At 37.8% G+C, this 20,050-nt stretch overlaps 1 protein-coding gene across 1 annotated transcript in view; it reads left to right on the top strand.

Annotated features, from left to right (window-relative positions):
- LOC146811155 (uncharacterized) overlaps positions 1–20,050 on the top strand; it is a 183,757-nt gene that overhangs the window by 119,652 nt on the left and 44,055 nt on the right. The window contains exon 8 of the mRNA XM_085618218.1: positions 9,605–9,674. Coding sequence (XP_085474344.1) covers positions 9,605–9,631 — 27 coding nt within the window. The 3' untranslated portion in view covers positions 9,632–9,674. The remainder of the gene's footprint in view (positions 1–9,604; positions 9,675–20,050) is intronic.

Here is a 20,050-nt window from a genome sequence, read left to right as displayed (position 1 = left end):
GGTGCACACACCCCCGCGGCAGAAGATAGCCAAAGAGAAAAGTTAAGAACGTGAAAACAAGTAACAGAAGACACTTCCTAACGCCCTAGGCCTTGTCACAGGGACTCAAAAGGACCCACAAGAGCAAAAAAAATACTTTAAAAAAAAAAAAAAAATGCGGGTGAGCGCACGGTGAAAAACCCAACAAAAAAAAAAACATTTTAAACTGTTTATGAGTTTATAGAAGATATTTACTATGCTGTTCAACTGTATCCAAATTAAAAAAAAGAGCTGAGCCATTCCATATTACAGGATACAGTCAATCTATAACTATATACAAAGGTAGTTTATTGTACAATAAATATAAAGAAAATACAATAATACATACATAAATTAGCATTTAAAAAACCTTGCAAATTCACTAAAAAAACCATAGGTTTCACACACGTTATAGTTAGAAATTAGCATTTAAAAAACCTTGCAAATTCACTAAAGAAACCATAGGTTTCACACACGTTATAGTTTGGAATTAGCATTTTAAAAACCTTGCAAATTCACTGAAAAAACGATAGGTTTCACACACGTCATAGTTAGGAATTAGCATTTAAAAAACCTCGCAAATTCACTGAAAAAACCATAGGTTTAACACATGTTATAGTTAGCTGGACATTTCACTCATACAAAACCATTGAAATTCCCCCGTTATAGTTAGTTCAGCTAACTATAACTTGCGCGCCCGCAATCCACTGCTGATGACGTCACATATTACATCACTCATGACATGGTCAGTGACATCACTCATGACATCACTGATGACATCTCAAATGACATCACTGATGACATCATCCTTGTGTAAGAGTGGCAGACCTCCTCTTATCCTAATATAAACTTTGATACACACATTGAAAAATACAAACTAAAGTTTTGAAAAGTATAGAGATACCAATACCAGTTAGAACAACCTATTCAGTAATTCCAAAATCTACATACGCATCCACTCATTCATCAACACTTCTATATAGTCACTCATACATGTACTCAGTCATCATATGTACTCCTACACCTATACATCCTGTTACACACCTACACTCATACATAGAGTTACTCACACACATACTCACACATGCAAATAAACATCCATTTACTTGCATATACAGCTATTCACACACCACTACACTTACTTCTACATTAACGTACACATACCTACTCTTAAACAATCACTTATAGAAATACATACTTATTTATACAGGAACTCTTCCAATCTCTCACTCTCATATATCCTCACTTATATATATCAATACTCACATATACTAGTTTAAAACATATGCACTTACTCATAAAGGCACTATTGAGACAGTCATTCACTCTCTTACTCACCCATACACACACTCATCCACCCATACTGTCCTGCTCACATACTGTCTTCAAAACACATACAAACAGTGAGTCACTCTTTCATGCATCTATACGCTAAGTAACATCCCCCACTGAACCATACAGACACTCATACTCTAAAAACAAACTAATAACCCACATACACACTCATGTAGCTACTCACCAACCCATGCAAACACTTATACACAAAGTGAGACACTGATACAGATATTTAAATATTTAAACATTACTCACTAATACTTGTATTCACTAAGATACTGTTAATAAGTCAGTTATACAACTAATTTTACAAAAAAAAACATCCATTTAGACACTTATTTACCCATTTATTCTTCCATTAACCTTTAGATATACATATATAAAAAATATTTACTTTTCCGAAAGACACATATTCACTGGATGATGTCATCAGTGATGTCATCAGTGATGTCATTTGAGATGTCATCAGTGATGTCATGAGTGATGTCTCTGAGCATGTCATGAGTGATGTAATATGTGACGTCATCAGCAGTGGATTGCGGGCGCACGAGTTATAGTTAGCTGAACTAACTATAACGGGGGATTTTCAATGGTTTTGTACGAGTGAAATGTCCAGCTAACTACAACATGTGTGAAACCTATGTTTTTTTCAGTGAATTTGCAAGGTTTTTTAAATGCTAATTCCTAACTATAACATGTGTGTCTTTCTGAAAAAAAAATATTTGTAATATATGTATAGCTAAAAATTAATGGAAGAAGACAGGGGTAAATAAGTGTCTAAATACAGTATTAGCATCAGCAGAGGATTGCGGTCGCGTGAGTTATAGTTGCCTGCACTAACTATAACGGGGGAATTTCAATGGTTTCTCACGAGTGAAATGTCCAGCTAACTATAACTTGTGCGAAACCTATGGTTTTTTAAGTGAATATATATATACATATATACATATTGAATCCACCTCTAAACCAGAGACTGGAACAACAGGGGCAGTGAAATGGCAAACAATGTTTTAATGACCTAGGCTATCATCTATGCATTTTGCCATAAGCATTGCTAATGATAGTTGTATTTAAATTACGTTCAACCAATCACTATCAACATTATATAACAAACAGTAAAGTAAGAATAAACAGACCACACTTAAACATTCAGCCATATTGTAGTGAAGCAGAGCACACATATAACATATATAGACTACAATGTTATCCAAAGCCATGAAACACCAGTAGAAAAATAATAGATGAATTACAAATACATTAATATCTATACATATATATGTATCTCAGGGAAAACAGAAATGCATAGATGTTGCTTTTACCTTTGAAACAAATATTAAAATAAAATAAGGAACTTATTGACAACATCTCATGAGTGTGACCTAACTCCTTTTTGTGGGAGGACTTATGGGTATATATATATATATATATATATATATATATATATATATATATATATATATATATTCACTGAAAAAACCATAGGTTTCACACACGTTATAGTTAGGAATTAGCATTTAAAAAACCTTGCAAATTCACTGAAAAAACCATAGGTTTGACACATGTTATAGTTAGTGGAAATTTTACTGATAAAAAACCAGTGAAATTCCCCCGTTATAGTTAGTGCTGGCAACTATAACTCACGCGACCGCAATCCTCTGCTGATGCTAATACTGTATTTAGACACTTATTTGCCCATGTCTTCTTCCATACATTTTTAGCTATACATATATTACAAATATTTTTTTTTCATAAAGACACATATGTCATCAGCAGAAGATTGCGGTCGCGTGAGTTATAGTTGCCAGCACTAACTATAACGGGGGAATTTCACTGGTTTTTTATCAGTAAAATTTCCGCTAACTATAACATGTGTGAAACCTATGGTTTTTTCAGTGAATTTGCAAGGTTTTTTAAATGCTAATTCCTAACTATAACGTGTGTGAAACCTATGGTTTTTTCAGTGTTTTTGTACGGTTTTTTAAATGCTAAGTTACTTTACGCCATTCGTGGCGTGCGCGCCCACTTAACGCAGTTCGTTCCGTGCACGGTAATATTTTAATTTTTCGTAATTTTTATAAGCCATGCACAAATGGTGCCCTTTGGGCACCATTTGCACACGGGGTGGAGAGAGTGTGGATAATTTTTTCTTTTAATATTTTTGTTTAAAATATTTATTTTTTGTCAGCTCTAATAAGCCCTGTACTTTTGGTGACCTTCGGCCAACAAAAGCGCAGGGGGTGGGGTGAGTGTGGATAGTGTTTTTTTTATTTCCATTTTTTTACCTTACGCGTACGGTAAGCGTAATCGGCGAAATTAGCGAAAAAATAAAAATTGCATTTTTGCCCTTGGGGGGTCTTTGGGGACTCCCTCAACATGGCTATGTGTGTGGGAGTTGTCTAAACAGCCCCTTCATATGATTTTTGACTTTATTTTACAATCTAACTCTCAGTGCGAGAGAGAAAATGGCGGCCGCCGCTTCCGGGTTTCGGCCGATTCGAATGTTTACTAAGATCGAAGAGCCAATCAGAATCGCGCTCGCGCACGCCACCGTACGCGTACGGTAAGCGTACCGTAAGCGCACCGTAAGCTGGCTCAGATATATATATTGATTTAAAGGCTATTTTCTCAGAATCTACCAAACAGATTTACACCAAACCTACAAAAGGCACTTCCTTGTCCTGAGGACTACCTCTCTGCCAAATTTCAAGTAAATCTGTTCAGCCGTTCGGGCTGTAGCCCTGTCTAAAGGTCCTATGGAAAAATGCATGGGAAAAACGCATTTTGGGACCCCCCTTTTATCTCAGCCCCCGCTTGACGAATCCCCCCGAGACTTCCAGGGTAGGAGCGGAGCGTAGCGCCCCACCTATTTTGAAAATTTCGCGAGGATTCGTCGACCGGCGCCAAAGTTATTCAAAATAGAATGTTGCGGATTTCCTATGGAAAAGGGGTCCTAACTATAACTACCTACTGGCGACCGCCAGTAGGTAATATATATATATATATATATATATATATATATATATATATATATATATATATATACATACATACATATATATGTGTATATATATTTATAAAGTCCAAAGCTCAACCCAGATAAGAATGAGACCGACACACCATGGGAAGGACAACGGGATTTATTTCAGCAAATTGTTGCAGCGCGTTGTATGCACGATTCAGGAAACGCTGTGGCAAACACGTTTCAGCTGCTTAGGCTGTCATCAGTGCCTGGTTTCCAAGAAGGTTCTTTCGCCTGGGGCTGGTTTAAATCTTGTGATACAGTTGTAGCCACTCCCATTATTGCGATGTTTTTTGGCTCCTCCTTTGCTTTACTGCATTGTTCACCGTGCTGGCCTAAGATCCGCTGCATGCTGGGAATCGAGGTCCGATGCGATTACCCATACAGTGAGGGGTTCGACCAAACACCAGTGGCGTCCCAATTCCTATTGGCACCCTGACTTTACTCACCACCAGCGACGAATCCTAGAAAATCTGGTATTGCAGCTGAAACCAGTAGATTCCCCTGTAGAAAATTCTACAGCCTCTCTCCCTACACAGTAGTTAAGACACTGTGGCAATATAACTGCACGGGGGTGACGCGTTGTATTTAGGTACATAGTCCGAAGTTGCTGGCTTCACGCATCACACCAGACCGAGAGGGGGTGTTGGAGACCAGTGCCTGCCTTCTGGTCAAAACATAAAGTCCAAAGCTCACCCCGAATAAGAATGAGACCGACACACCATGGGAAGGACAACTGGATTTATTTCAGCAAATTGTTGCAGCGCGTGGTATGCACGATTCAGGAAACGCTGTGGCAAACGCGTTTCAGCTGCTTAGACTTTCATCAGTGTCTGGTTTCCAAGAAGGTTCTTTCGCCTGGGGCTGGTTTAAATCTTGCGATCGTGTTGTAGCCACTCCCATTATTGCGATGTTTTTCAGCTCCTCCTTTGCTTTACTGCGTTGTTCACCTCGCTGGCCTAAGATCCGCTGCATGCTGGGAAACGAGGTCCGATGCAGTTACCCATACAGTGAGGGGTTCGACCAAACACCCAGTGGCGTCCCAATTCCTATTGGCATCCTGACTTCACTCACCACCAGCGACGAATCCTAGGAAATCAGGTATTGCAGCTGAAACCAGTAGATTCCCCTGTAGTGAAACAGAGCACACATATAACATATATATACTACAATGTTACCCAAAGCCATGAAACACCAGTAGAAAAATAATAGATGAATTAAAAATAAATTAATATCTATACATATATATTTGTATCTTAGGGGAGACAGAAATGCGTTTATCTTTGAAACAAATATAAAAATAAAATAAGGAACTTATTTACAACCTCTCATGAGTGTGACCTAACTCCTTTTTGTGGGAGGACTTATGGGTATATGGGTATATATATATTAAGCTTACAAAATATCATATCCTCAAAAATGCACAAGGCAAGCAAAATCTCAGCAATACCAGTGTGGATTCATCTAGCCAGTCGGAGGTTTCTATGGCGGATCTCTCCCTTGTTCGGGAGTTAGAGGACCTTTGGGATGACAATCCCAGCCAAGAACTCACATCTACCCCTGGTTTGAACACGACTGGCATAGTTATAGAAAAGAGTAAATTCACCCACTTCAGGCCCAAATCCACCTTCACACCTATCGCACTACACGAATACATCGATGCGTTCCATGATATAGTGACTACCAAAATTAAAAAACTCAACAGGTCAGTCAACATGGCCAAACGACATTATTGTGAACAAGATCAAAAATATCATAAACTAATGACTAAATTGAAAACCAAAAAAGTTCTAGTCATTCGCAACCGCGACAAAGGGGGAAACATAGTCCTGTGGTCCCAGCAGGACTGCAAAACTGAGGCTTTTGGTCAACTCAACGATCGTGAATGCTAAACTCACTCGAACATGGCAACTCTTAAATTGACATATCAGACATTTCACAACTAACTTACAATGTGGAGGAAAAAGGACCTTATATGTAAAGATGAGTACAAATTTTTAAAGAAAGATAAAACAACTACTCCTTCCATTTACTTTATTCCGAAGGTCCACAATCACTAAACCGCCAGGTCGTCCCATCATCACAGCTAGGGACAGACTTCTTGAAAACACCTCCGTTTATATTGATTTCTTTTTGCAAGATTTTGTAAAAGCATTACCCTCATATGTGCGGGACACCAGTGACTTCATTAGAAAGATCACAAATGTTAATTGGTGTACAGATTATTTGCTAATGGCACTCGATGTATCAGCTCTCTACATGAGTATCCAATATAATGATGGCATCAATGCAGTTCAGTTCTATCTGTCCCAAAGATCTGCACTTTACAGGTCACACAATGAGATGCTTATTTCTATGATTGACTTTTGTCTTCATAATAACATCTTTATGTTTAACTACCTCCAATATCAACAAACTAGGGGGGTTGCTATGGGGGCTATCTTCTCCCCCAGCTATGCTTGCTTACACATGGGCTGGTGGGAGGAGCTGGTCCTGAAGGCGGTGTACACTAACATTATGAAACACAATGTACAAATTTGGCTCCGCTTCATCGATGATTTGTTTTTAGTATGGCATGGGACCAAACAACAGGCTTTGCAATTTGTTGAACAGATTAACTGCAATTCCCTCAATTTGCATTTCACAGCCACGATCAGTGAGACTAGCGTTAATTTTCTAGACACACAGGTATTTGTACAGAACAACAAACTACAAACCCGCCTGTACCATAAAGAAACGGCTGGAAATTCTACACTGCACGCAACCAGTTCTCACCCGCGACATTTAGTGAATAGCATCCCATATGGTGAGATGCTTCGACTCAAAAGGATTTGCAGTACCGAGGTTGATCTTAAGATTGCACTGGAATTGAGCAGGCAGAGGTTTTTGGAAAGAGGTTATTCACCCAAAACCATTAACCAGGCAATAGCTAAAACCCAGATGCTTGACAGGAAAGATCTACTTAGAGATAAGCAGGTGGTGAATACCCCCATTGCAACCAGAACTGATTTAAACCCCAATGCCATGCAGAAATTCGGCCTTATCATAGGATACAGTAGACAGCACAAAGAAATCCACAAGATCATACAATCAAGTTGGCCACTAGTACTGAATGACCCAGTGTTAGGACCCCTGCTTCCTCAGAGGGTGTCCATCACCCATAGCAAAGCTCCCTCCATGAGGGACCGTTTTGTCACAACTAATCCAGAGATCATTGAAAACACCTCCTGGCTGCAGACACACAAGGGTTTTATCCATTGTAAAACATGTAAAGCATGCATTCATGGTGTTAATACTGTATCTTACACTGTCCGTTTCTGCCAAAGAAAGTATAAGATCACAAAACAGTTAACATGCAAAACTGAATACGCAGTTTATGTACTCACATGCTCGTGTGGCTTAAAGTATATTGGGAGTACAAAACTTCAAGTACACAAGCATATTCTCCAACACCTTCGCGCTATCACAAACCAAGACAGCACTTATCCAGTAGCCAGGCACTTTAGAGAAGTACATCAATCTAACAACAAGGAACTGAGCTACTATGTGATAGACACAATTTCTCCCAGCAGAAGGGGTGGAGATAGAGATTACAAACTCAGGAGGCTAGAAACCAGATACATCCTGCAGTTTGACACCAAGCACCCCAATGGGCTCAATGTCACTGAAGACCTCCATACATGTTTTTAAGATTGTATAGTACGATAGACAATTGGGTATTTTTACTTATGTGTACAATAAAGCTTGGTGAGGACAATATCAAATGTGCATATGACATTACATTGCTACTATTTATTATAGATAACTGTACTATTTATTAGGCAAGTTCCATTTGTAGTGGATGATTTTAGCTAATAACTCAATTTTATATATGCATTTATATAATTATATATTTATGATGAACATACGATTTTATTCATATTCTTTGTATAGTTTTGATATGGATAATCCCGTATTTATTTATTTATTTATTTATATGTTCATATATCCCTGCTCTATGAGTTAGCGTCGAACTTGTGAGAAATCCTGCCCACCTATCTTATACGAACATATAGGATGCATGCAGTACATGTCCTTTTTCATGTATTATACATCTATTTTTTGCACATGCTCTCTTGCACATATTTATACCCACCTGAATACACATATTTATTACCTGCCAGTCTGCGCAACAACAGACAAGTATATCAGCCGCAAATGTACTTTAAGCTAACTAGGAGGCAGTACCATTTGAAAAAAAAACATAATGGGGAGTCTTTGAGCCATGTGACTTTCACCAACATAACTCTTGTTCTGACATGGATCTACTACTTCCTATGCCAGGGAATCACGGGTATTTTACTGTAACAAGCCTGAAACGCAGAATGGCACACATCCCCCAGCAGATTCCTTTTCCACATCTCCTTGTAGAGTGTTCCTATCATATGAAACCATATTTGGCCTCAAACACTCTTTGATTCTATATGGAGCTATGAACTTAAACTCTGTTTGGTGCCATTTTGGTGTGATTCATAGTCCATAATGTAACTGCTGTTTTTTATGAAATCAACTATTTATTTTGCACTTTGCACTTCTCAAACACTTTTGCACTGATTGTTGACCGCGTGGCTTACCAGTACGACCCTATTTTCAAAAACAGGGACAATGTATTAAGTTTATGTACCTTACTATGTGACAGGACTGTTGATTGAAATTATGATTACCAGCCCGTACAGCATTTTATGATGTATTTTACTGCCATTCGGTTATCGCTATGTACAAGTTTAGTTTGCCTCAACATTTTATTGTAAATATTTGCATGGATAATTTTATCTTTACATATCTATATCTATTGAATCATTGGAGGCTACACATAGAATGATGTGTTAGGTACTTAACTTTGTGAGTATTTTCTCCAGTTTTATTGTACTGCCGGTCACGTGGCCATCGGATTTCTGTTGCACTGCCACTTTAAAAGCACTGAAAAAATGTCTTGCCATGCCGAGTGAACAAGGCTCGTGTGAGCTGAAACGCGTCTTGACATCCGGAAATAAAAATAATTGAGCACGAATCTGGGTCCGTGTCCGCCATTCTTGATTCCAGAGAGTTGGATTCAGGCTGGAACTATGCAATATATATATATTCCTGAAGCAGCTAACTCACAGTTAGAAACTTACAATTGCAGGTTTAAGTAGGAAAAATGGCACAGTCCGGTATTTGTTCTTCATAAATATTTTTTTTTTCTTTTTTCAGCCAGCTGCATCGTGTGTGACAATATAAGACTACGTGTAGAGGCCGGACCCTTCAACTGGACCATAGAGTGGTAACTATTAGATTGTCTATTTAAATGACAACATCCCTTATTCTCTCCACCTACTTTAAAATCAGCACAAACCTACATATGTTATTTCCTGTTTTAAATCAGTGAACACTGCGTGCAATATGTTTTGAGTAATTCACAATGGAAATGCATTTATACAGAATCAAATTATATACAACAAATTTTCCACAGCAGAGTTTATGATATTTTCAAAAATGCAACAGAAAATTAACTTTTCCATTAATGCCTGTTAATTATCAACCTTTAACATTTTGATAAATCTTTGTGGTAAAGAATCATGCTTAAAAACAACAATAGGGCACAGTCCATTTCAGTGCCTTTGGATATTTACTGTAGGCAAATAAAATACTATTGCAACTAGTTGGTTTAATATGCAGTTTTGTTCACATTTTTTCATTTTTAATGTACGCTTAAATGTCCAAATAATTAATGGTCTAATTGTTCATTTTATATTCAAATTGTAGCTTTTGGACATTATTGTTTGAGAGGTTTTAAATCCATTATGTGTCTTGTTATTTTTTCTTGTTTATCTTTTCGATAGTCTTAGGCACCAACAAATCCTCTCTGTTTCATGCTCTTTCACTCTTCAATGCATCTACAAAAACAGATACAGGATAGCCTTGTGCCTTAAATCTTACAAGCATCTCTTGTACCTAAGTTTCAAACTCCTTCTCCTCAGAAGAATCTCTTATGAGTCCTAAACGTTCTCTGTAGTGCAGTTGGTTGGTTTACAATGCAGTTATGGGCATTATATATTCTGTCTTCCAAATAATGCCATTAATGTGATTTAAAAAGCCCATTAAGTCCCTGATATAAGATGTGTGGTTTGCTACATATGGAACAAAAAGATATCGACAAACCTGAATGCATTGTCAAATAAAGCATCATAGGAACTCACAATCTGTCACCCTGGGGGATATTATACCTTTAATAATATATATATCGTTGGTGTGGTGGGCTGGTTCTTCTTCAAATATTGGAATTCCTCATCTTTGAGCAGCCCTATTTTATGCCAATCTTGCAGTTGTTTATAAAATTCCATCATGATTTTATTAATCAGATTCTCTTCCAATCTTTCATAGTAGTTAGGATCAGTAGGCTGTCTTTTTACTTCCTCATAGTATTTAATGTGATCCACTATGTTTCTTCCCTTATCAGAGGCTTTTATGACAATGTACTTGTCTTTTTGCAGATCTTTTAATCCCCATCAGTCTTCCACAGCCATATTTCTCCATTGTTGGCAACAGTTCTTTCTCTCTTTTAGAGATATATCTTTTAATTCCTCTGCCATCAATTTCTGAAATAGATCTAATGCATTGCCTTGTGGAAGTTGTGAGCATAACTTTGATTTTGGGATACAACTACTGATGATCAATTTATGGGTTTGTGTTCCCATTATTTAATAATACTCCTGATCCGATATTTCTTCCAAATGGTCAACTCTCTGTGATGTGCATGACTCCATTTCTATGCTAGATAGAACTTTCATGGGGGCAATATCTTCTGTTATCAAAGTTATACATATTTGAGGAGCACTAGACCTTCTCATGTATGTTTTCATAGCAAAGTATTTTTTAAATTTTCATTTTCTACAAAATTTGTATCAAGCCACTCTTGCTGAGGCGAAATTAATTTCTGTACAGGACCAAAATGTGATACCTTTTGTTTAGCAAATTTCTATACTTATTGTTCAAACTTTTTGTTGATAAGTTGATTACCAAATCATCCTCTGAAATGCATATGTTTGTGCTGTACACTTCTTTGTACCTCTGACACTTTTGTCTTTGACTTTTGCTGCTCCCCCTTGTTCTTTTTGATTTCCAGTAGTTGGAGCTCTCTTGCCTCCCCTCAAATTATCATTCGGAAGAGGCGCATTTCTCTGGGCAAACACAATTTTAACTGCATTGTAACTGGTCCTTCATCCCCTGAACTGACTTCAGAGCTTTCTAAGCTTGACGGGGGTCTACTATTATCCTGCATTTGATCCATTGTTTGTCTGCTATAAATTGCATCAAATCATCTGGAAAAAGTGAAATTCTTCCAGTAGTGTAGTCTGTGTTGTGTTGAATGTTTTACATTTTTGAAGTTGTGCTTCTTTTTCATGCTTTTCTAATTTTTTTTTCTAGTTGCTCAAAGGCTTTTTTTCCCCTCTTCTTTTTCTTGATATTTTTCCAAGGAGTTTTCTAAATCCTAGATCTTCTCAGTTGTTGCCAACAATCGGCATGAATAATGAGTGTGTTTATTGATTTCATTGAATAATCTGTGGTATCAGTCTGTCATTGTTTAAGCAGATTCTGATCCATATCGCTAAGTGTTCATAGAACAAAAATCCTTGAGGCTGTCGGAATCTGACTCCATTCATTATACTTCTTCATATATATATATATATATATATATTTATATATATATATAACGTGGATTCCGCTGTAGGTATCGTTTCTTTACCAAATGACGGACACGGACCCAGACTGGTGCTAGAAAGTGTTTATTCCACCGTCGCCATAACGCGTTTCAGCTCCGTAGAGCCTTGATCACATTACGTGTCTTATTTAAAGTCATGCACAACACTTTGGGAACATCACATGGTCATAGATATAAAAGACAGACATAAAAGACAGACATCATTGTGTTATCGTAATCGGCATATTTGTAAACCCAGTGTTTAAAATTCTACTTAAAATTATACACACAATGGATGCCTCATTGGCAATCAAAGTTATATATATTTATTTTATACTTGCTGTTACAGATAGTAAATGATATTTATATCCCATACTGATTGCATTGTCACATTTTATAGGGTTAAATCCCTGTTTGCACACAATATATAATCAGACAGTCCGGACCCCTACGTGTCAACAAAGTATGTTGTGCAAAATTATGCTGTGCAAAACCGTGCATTGTATGTACAAAAAGTGCAATGTGCTTAAGTGCAATGAGAGTTGGGCATATCAGCAACCTAAAACCATAAAGAATAGCATCTAAGTTCTCTATGATCTTACAGACATATTCAATAATTTTCTATTTTGAAAGTCTCTTACATGATTTAAGGAAGATATCTATGGATACCGGAATACCTCAACATGGTTAACCTATTTAGCAGCTTTAAAGTGCAATGTGCAGATTCCAATAAGTTACGGCATATATAAATACAATATCAATACAATACAATATAGATAAATATATAAATACATAAATATATAAATAAATACTTAAAATATATACATATTAATATGTATACCCCATTTTAAAGGAATCAATTTAAAGCATTAATTAGTGTTTTTATGCAGTTTCTAATTCTTGCCATTGTGTTTCTTAACTTGCAAATTTTACTAATAATACAGTGATAGTTTTCAACTTAGACATGTATGTAGATCTTCTCAGTTTAGTGATACTGTCTCCTCCTCGTCTGCTAGGTGGTACTGAGTCTACAACAAAGTATTTGAGGGCTGTGTTGTCGGAGTAGTGTTTCTCTTTAAAGTGATGTGCCACAGGATATGTGTTATCTTGATTTGTTATGGCACGTAAGTGCTGAAGAATGCGTTGATGCACCTGCAACACAGTGCTGCCTACGTATTGCAGGCACAAGTGAACTGCAACACATACACAGCAAACTCCGTTTTACATGTTAGTAATTTGTCTATTTTGTATTCCCTATCGCTGAAAGGGGTGTTATAAGTGTTTTTATTAATACCATGTGTGCACGCCTTGCACGTTTTACATCTAAAAAATCCCCTTCTCATTTGTAGCCAGCTGCTTCTGTCAATGATTTCAGGATTTGTCTTGACGACTTTGTCCCTGGTTGATGGTGCTCTACTATAGGTGATGGGGACACTTCGAGGCACTAGAGGGCCTATAACAGGGTCACATAGTACCATCGCCCAATTTTTGTGAATAATTTTCTTAATCTCTTTGTGCTGATTATTATACTTTAAAATCATACAAAAATCTGCAGCTCCTTGTGTTTTTGTATCCTCCTCTGTTCCTTTTTCTTTTACTTTTAAAATGTAATTTCTACTTTTCTCGCATGACCTTTCAATGGCTCTGTCTATTGTTCTTTCCTGGTACCCTCTCTGTAGGAATCTACCTTTGCTCTCTTTCAGAGCTGCCACCAAGTCATTGTTATTACTACATATTCTTCGCAGTCGTAACATTTCACCATACGGTATACTGTTGACCAGATGTTTTGTATGCATACTGCTTGCGTGAAGCGTTGAATTGCCTGCAGTTTTCTTCCTAAATAATCTGGTTTGAATTTTGTGATTGTCAACAAATACCTGGGTGTCTAAAAATTCCACAGAACTAGAGCTTATAGTGGCCGTAAATTTGAGATTGATATCATTGATGTTAAGATTTTGCACAAATTCATGGGCTTCACTTTCTGTTCCCTGCCATATTATAAAAAGGTCATCAATGTAACGTCGCCACATTTTTACATTAGTCACCATATTATGTTTATGTACGTCCATGAGAGCCAGTTCCTCCCACTTACCCATATGTAAGCATGCGTAACTAGGAGAGAAACTGGCTCCCATGGCGACTCCTCTCGTCTGTCAATATAGTTGGCTATTGAACATGAATATGTTGTTGTGTAAACAGAATATTATCATGTCAATTAACATATTGCTATGACATTTCAATGAGATAGATCTCCTAGACAGATAGTGTTTTATTGCTGCTATACCATCCATGTGTTCAATACTCGTGTATAACGAGGTTACATCCAATGCCATCATCAGATAATCGTCTTGCCACTCAAATTCAGAAATTTGTCTTAAAAAATCGCTTGTATCCCGAACATAGCTGGGTAGGTCTTTGACAAAGTCTTGAAGGAAAAAGTCAATATATCTAGTAGTATGTTCTAATAATCCATCCATGGCTGAGATGATAGTGCTGCCAGGGGGATTATCTCGGTTTGTATGTATCTTTGGGATGAAGTAAATTAAAGGGGTAGTTGGATGTTCATTCCTAAGGTATTTATATTATTCTCTTGTGATTAGACTCTCCTGTTTCCACCCAGGAAGTTTCACATAGTATTCCTTGTATGACATAGACAGTTTTGCTTGATTGCTACGTTCATAACGTGATCTGTCATTCAGTTGACTGTATGCTTCTTTGTCATACATGTTTCTAGGCCATAGCACAATGTTACCACCTTTATCGCTACTGTGTATTACAACATCATCATTTTCTTTCAATTTTTTGATTAGGTTTCTGTATTGCAAGTCTTTGTTATTGGAGGTGGTTATTTTGCCTGCCACACTTTTGTTTAGTTTTTTTTTATATCTGCTGTTGTTGATTCATGGAATAAGTCAATCGAGTCTCTCATCATTATTGGGTTGAAGGTAGATTTTGTTCTAAATGGAGTAGATATAATTTCTCTCATAGTGTCAGTTTGTCTTGTTTCAAAATCAGTGTTATTTGCCGAACTGCTAACATTTTCGTTCCATAGCTCTTCCATTGTCCGAAGGAGTGTTTGATCAATTTGTGACATGCATGAACTGCTGCTTCCATCATTAGACATTTGATTTACTTCAGTTACCTTTTTTTTGTCATCATTATCTTTTTTGGTTTTCATAAGATAGTAATATTTTTTTAATTTCAATTTTTTTTGTAGATGTCCAATCTTGTTGTAGCATAGTCAAAGTTCACTTTATGAGCAACTTAAAATGTGCCATAGGGCGTGTGTGCACACGTCACCTAAGGCCCCGTCCCCTCCCTTCCCCACTGTGTAAACACGCCCTGTGGCCGTTTTAAGTTGGGAGATTAAGTCCCCTTGAATCCAGAGGGTCCCTAGGAGCAAAATAGCCCACTAGGTACGTCCAGTAAGCGCCATTGCAGAGAGGTGTAAAAAGGGACACGGCCTGCACCACCTCTCTGCAACGCAGAGTAGTGGCACTTACTGGAAGCACCTGGTGGGCTAGTTGGCCCCCAGGGTCCCTCAGGATTGAAAGGGAAGTATTTCCCCAACTTAAAACGCGCAACAGGGCGTGTTTGCACACGTCACCTCAGGCCCCGTCCCCTCCCTTCACCACTGTGTAAACGCGCCCTGTGGCCATCTGATACTACTAAATTGAGAAAAATCCTAATTTTAAGACTTTCGGTATTCACAGAAGGCATTTAGGAGTCCTAAAGTTAGGAGTCCTAACTATACTACTACTAAACTGAGAAAAATCCTAATTTTAAGACTTTCGGTATTCACAGAAGGCATTTAGGAGTCCTAAACTTAGGAGTCCTAAATTTAGGACTACTAAATTGAGAAAAATCCTAATTTTAAGACTTTCGGTATTCACAGAAGGCATTTAGGAGTCCTAAAGTTAGGTGTCCTAACTATACTACTACTAAACTGAGAAAAATCCTAATTTTAAGACTTTCGGTATTCACAGAAGGCATTTAGGAGTCCTAAACTTAGGAGTCCTAAACTTAGGACTACTAAATTGAGAAAAATCCTAATTTTAAGACGTTCGGTATTCACAGAAGGCATTTAGGAGTCCGAAAATTAGGAGTCCTAATTATACTAAAACTATACTGTGAAAAATCCTAAAGTTAAGACTTTCGGTATTCACAGAAGGCATTTAGGAGTCCTAAAGTTAGGACTCCTAACTTCTGTGAATACCGAAATGAGTAAGTGCCTTCTGTGAATACCAAAATGAGTAAGTGCCTTCTGTGAATACCAAAATGGTAGTAAGTTTAGGATTTTGTCTTAAGTTAGTTCTGTGAATCGGGCCCCATATCTTTGTCACAGTGCATATGCAACGTTACACTCCCCAGCACATATTTTAGATTACAACTTCAGAGACTAGTTAGGTTACACAACACTGCCCTGTGCATATTACACTCCAAGGCGCATATCCAATAGCACGCGCTAGTGCCTGTGCTATCTCGCGCTCTCCAATGAATCTATCATTGCGCACAATGTATTGCATATTATATTTCATATATAGTTGACTGTATGCTTCTTTGTCATACATGTTTCTAGGCCATAGCACAATGTTACCACCTTTATCGCTACTGTGTATTACAACATCATCATTTTCTTTCAATTTTTTGATTAGGTTTCTGTATTGCAAGTCTTTGTTATTGGAGGTGGTTATTTTGCCTGCCACACTTTTGTTTAGTTTTTTTATATCTGCTGTTGTTGATTCATGGAATAAGTCAATCGAGTCTCTCATCATGATTGGGTTGAAGGTAGATTTTGTTCTAAATGGAGTAGATATAATTTCTCTCATATTGTCAGTTTGTCTTGTTTCAAAATCAGTGTTATTTGCCGAACTGCTAACATTTTCGTTCCATAGCTCTTCCATTGTCCGAAGGAGTGTTTGATCACTTTGTGACATGCATGAACTGCTGCTTCCATCATTAGACATTTGATTTACTTCAGTTACCTTTTTTTTGTCATCATTATCTTTTTTGGTTTTCATAAGATAGTAATATTTTTTTAATTTCAATTTTCTGACACCTTTGTAGATGTCCAATCTTGTTGTAGCATAGTCAAAGTTCACTTTATGAGCATATGAAAGTCCTAGATTTAACATGTTCATTTCTTGATTCGTCAAACTGATATTTGACAGATTGATTATAGTATTGTTGTTATCATTTAGTTGTGGTGTAGGTATTACCAATTTCTTCTGCCACCTCTTCTGTATGGTCTGCGCGTGCCTCTTGTCTGCTTTTCGCCTCTGCCTGCGCTTGTAGTTGGAAAATCATCTGCGTTGTTCATTTGTTGAGCTCGTGGCCGTAAGGTTTGTCTCCTCTCCTGGCAGATAAAATGTAATTCTTCCCCCGGGGAGGGTTTAGATATGTATGTATGTATGTATATATTCAGTGAAAAAAAACATAGGTTTCAGGCACGTTATAGTTAGGAATTAGAATTTAAAAAACCTTAGAAATTCACTGAAAAAAACATAGGTTTCAGGGGCGTTATAGTTAGCTGGACTTTTCACTCATACAAAACCATTGAAATTCCCCCGTTATAGTTAGTTCAGCTAACTATAACTCGCGCGCCCACAATGCACTACTGATGACTTCACATATTACATCGCTCATGACATGGTCAGTGCCATCACTCATGACATCACTGATGACATCTCAAATGACATCACTGATGACATCACTGATGATATCATCCAGTGAATATGTGTTTTTCTGAATATTACATATGTTGTTATATATGTATATCTCAACATCGATGGAAGAATAAATGGTATATAAGTGTCTAAATGGATGATTTGTTTTTGAAAAATGTATTGTATAACTGACTGATTAAGTGTATCTTAGTGAATACATGGCTTAGTGAGTAATGTTTAAATATGTAAATATCTGTATCAGTCTCTCACTTTGTGTATAAGTGGCTGCATGGGTTCGTGAGTAGCTACATGAGTGTCTATATAGGTAATTAGTTGGTTTTTTGAGTATCAGTATGAGTGTCTGAGTGTCTGTATGGTTCGGTGGGGGTATTATATAGTGCATAGGTGCATGAATGACTGACTCACTGTATGTGTTGAAGACAGCATGTGTGCAGGACTGTATGGGTTGATAAGTGTGTGCATGGGTGTGTTAGTGAGTGAATGACTGTCTCAATAGTTTCTTTATGAGTAACTACATATGTTTTAAATTAGTATGTGTGACTATTGGTCTATATAAGTGAGTATATGTGAGAATGAGAGATTGGAAGAGTTCCTGTATGAATAAGTATGTGTTTCTATAAGTGGTTGTTTAAAAGACTAAGTATGTGTAATTTTCTGTTGAAGTAAGTGTGGTGGTATGTGTGTAACTGTATATGCAAGTAAATGAATGTTTGATTCTTTATTAGCATGAGTGACTATGTGTGTGAGTAACTCTATGGATGAGTGGCGTTGTGTAACAGGATGTATAGGTGTATGAGTACATATGATGAGGGAGTACATGTATGAGTGACTGTATAGGACTGTTGGTGAATGAGTGGATGTGTATGTGGATCTTAGAATTACTGAATAGGTTGTTGTAACTGGTATTGATATGTCCATTGTTTTGAAAATTTTAGTTTCTATTTTTGAATGTGTGTATCAAAGGTTATATTAGGGGGAGAGGAGGTCTGCCACTCTATCACAAGGATGATGTCATCAGTGATGTCATCAGTGATGTCATTTGAGATGTCATCAGTTATGTCACTGACATGTCATGAGTGATGTAATATGTGACGTCATCATTAGTGCATTGTGGGCGCGTGAGTTATAGTTAGCTGAGCTAACTATAACGTGGGAATTTCAATGGTTTTGTACGTGTGAAAAGTCCAGCTAACTATAACACCCCTGAAATCTATGGTTTTTCAGTGAATTTCTAAGGTTTTTTAAATGCTAATTCCTAACAATAACGTGCCTGAAACCTATGTTTTTTTCAGTGAATTTCAAAGGTTTTTTAAATGCTAATTTCTAACTATGCCTACAGAGATAGGACATGTGAAGAAACAAGAAAAAACGCACAGAAAGAAAAAAAAAATAATGCAGAAAGAAGCAAGAGAAGTCCTCAAAGACGAAGAAAAGTGCAGGAAGAAGGATAACGTGCAGAAGCCTTGTTGCAAAATCATCCTGTACCCTCAACTTTTTCAGACAGATACTGGTGGTAAATGAGTCTGACTAACCAGTCCTAGAGCCAGTGCTATGTTAAAAGACACTCAGAAAACAGTGAAAACACCTACAAACACTAGGGAATACTATGCGTTGGGGTCCCCCTGTGATTAGCATGACCTCATCTGTAAGCCCCTAGTATATAATAGGGCAGGGGATTAAAACTACCTCTTATAATGCGCCACAGGGCGTGTTTGCACACGTTAAATCAGGCCCTGTCCCCTCCCTTCACCACTGTGTAAACACGCCCTGTGGCCGTTAGCCCCCAGGGTCCTCAGGATTGAAGGGGAATTCATTCCCCAACTTAAAATGTGCCATAGGGCGTGTGTGCACACGTCACCTAAGGCCCCGTCCCCTCCCTTCCCCACTGTGTAAACACGCCCTGTGGCCGTTTTAAGTTGGGAGATTAAGTCCCCTTGAATCCAGAGGGTCCCTAGGAGCAAAATAGCCCACTAGGTACGTCCAGTAAGCGCCATTGCAGAGAGGTGTAAAAAGGGACACGGCCTGCACCACCTCTCTGCAACGCAGAGTAGTGGCACTTACTGGAAGCACCTGGTGGGCTAGTTGGCCCCCAGGGTCCCTCAGGATTGAAAGGGAAGTATTTCCCCAACTTAAAACGCGCCACAGGGCGTGTGTGCACACGTCACCTCAGGCCCCGTCCCCTCCCTTCACCACTGTGTAAACGCGCCCTGTGGCCGTTCTGATACTACTAAATTGAGAAAAATCCTAATTTTAAGACTTTCGGTATTCACA

This window comes from Triturus cristatus, chromosome 7, assembly GCF_964204655.1.
Source record: "Triturus cristatus chromosome 7, aTriCri1.1, whole genome shotgun sequence".
Classification (NCBI taxonomy): Eukaryota; Metazoa; Chordata; class Amphibia; order Caudata; family Salamandridae; genus Triturus; species Triturus cristatus.
Note: the sequence above shows the minus strand (reverse complement) of the source record. Positions and strands in the feature narration are given on the sequence as shown.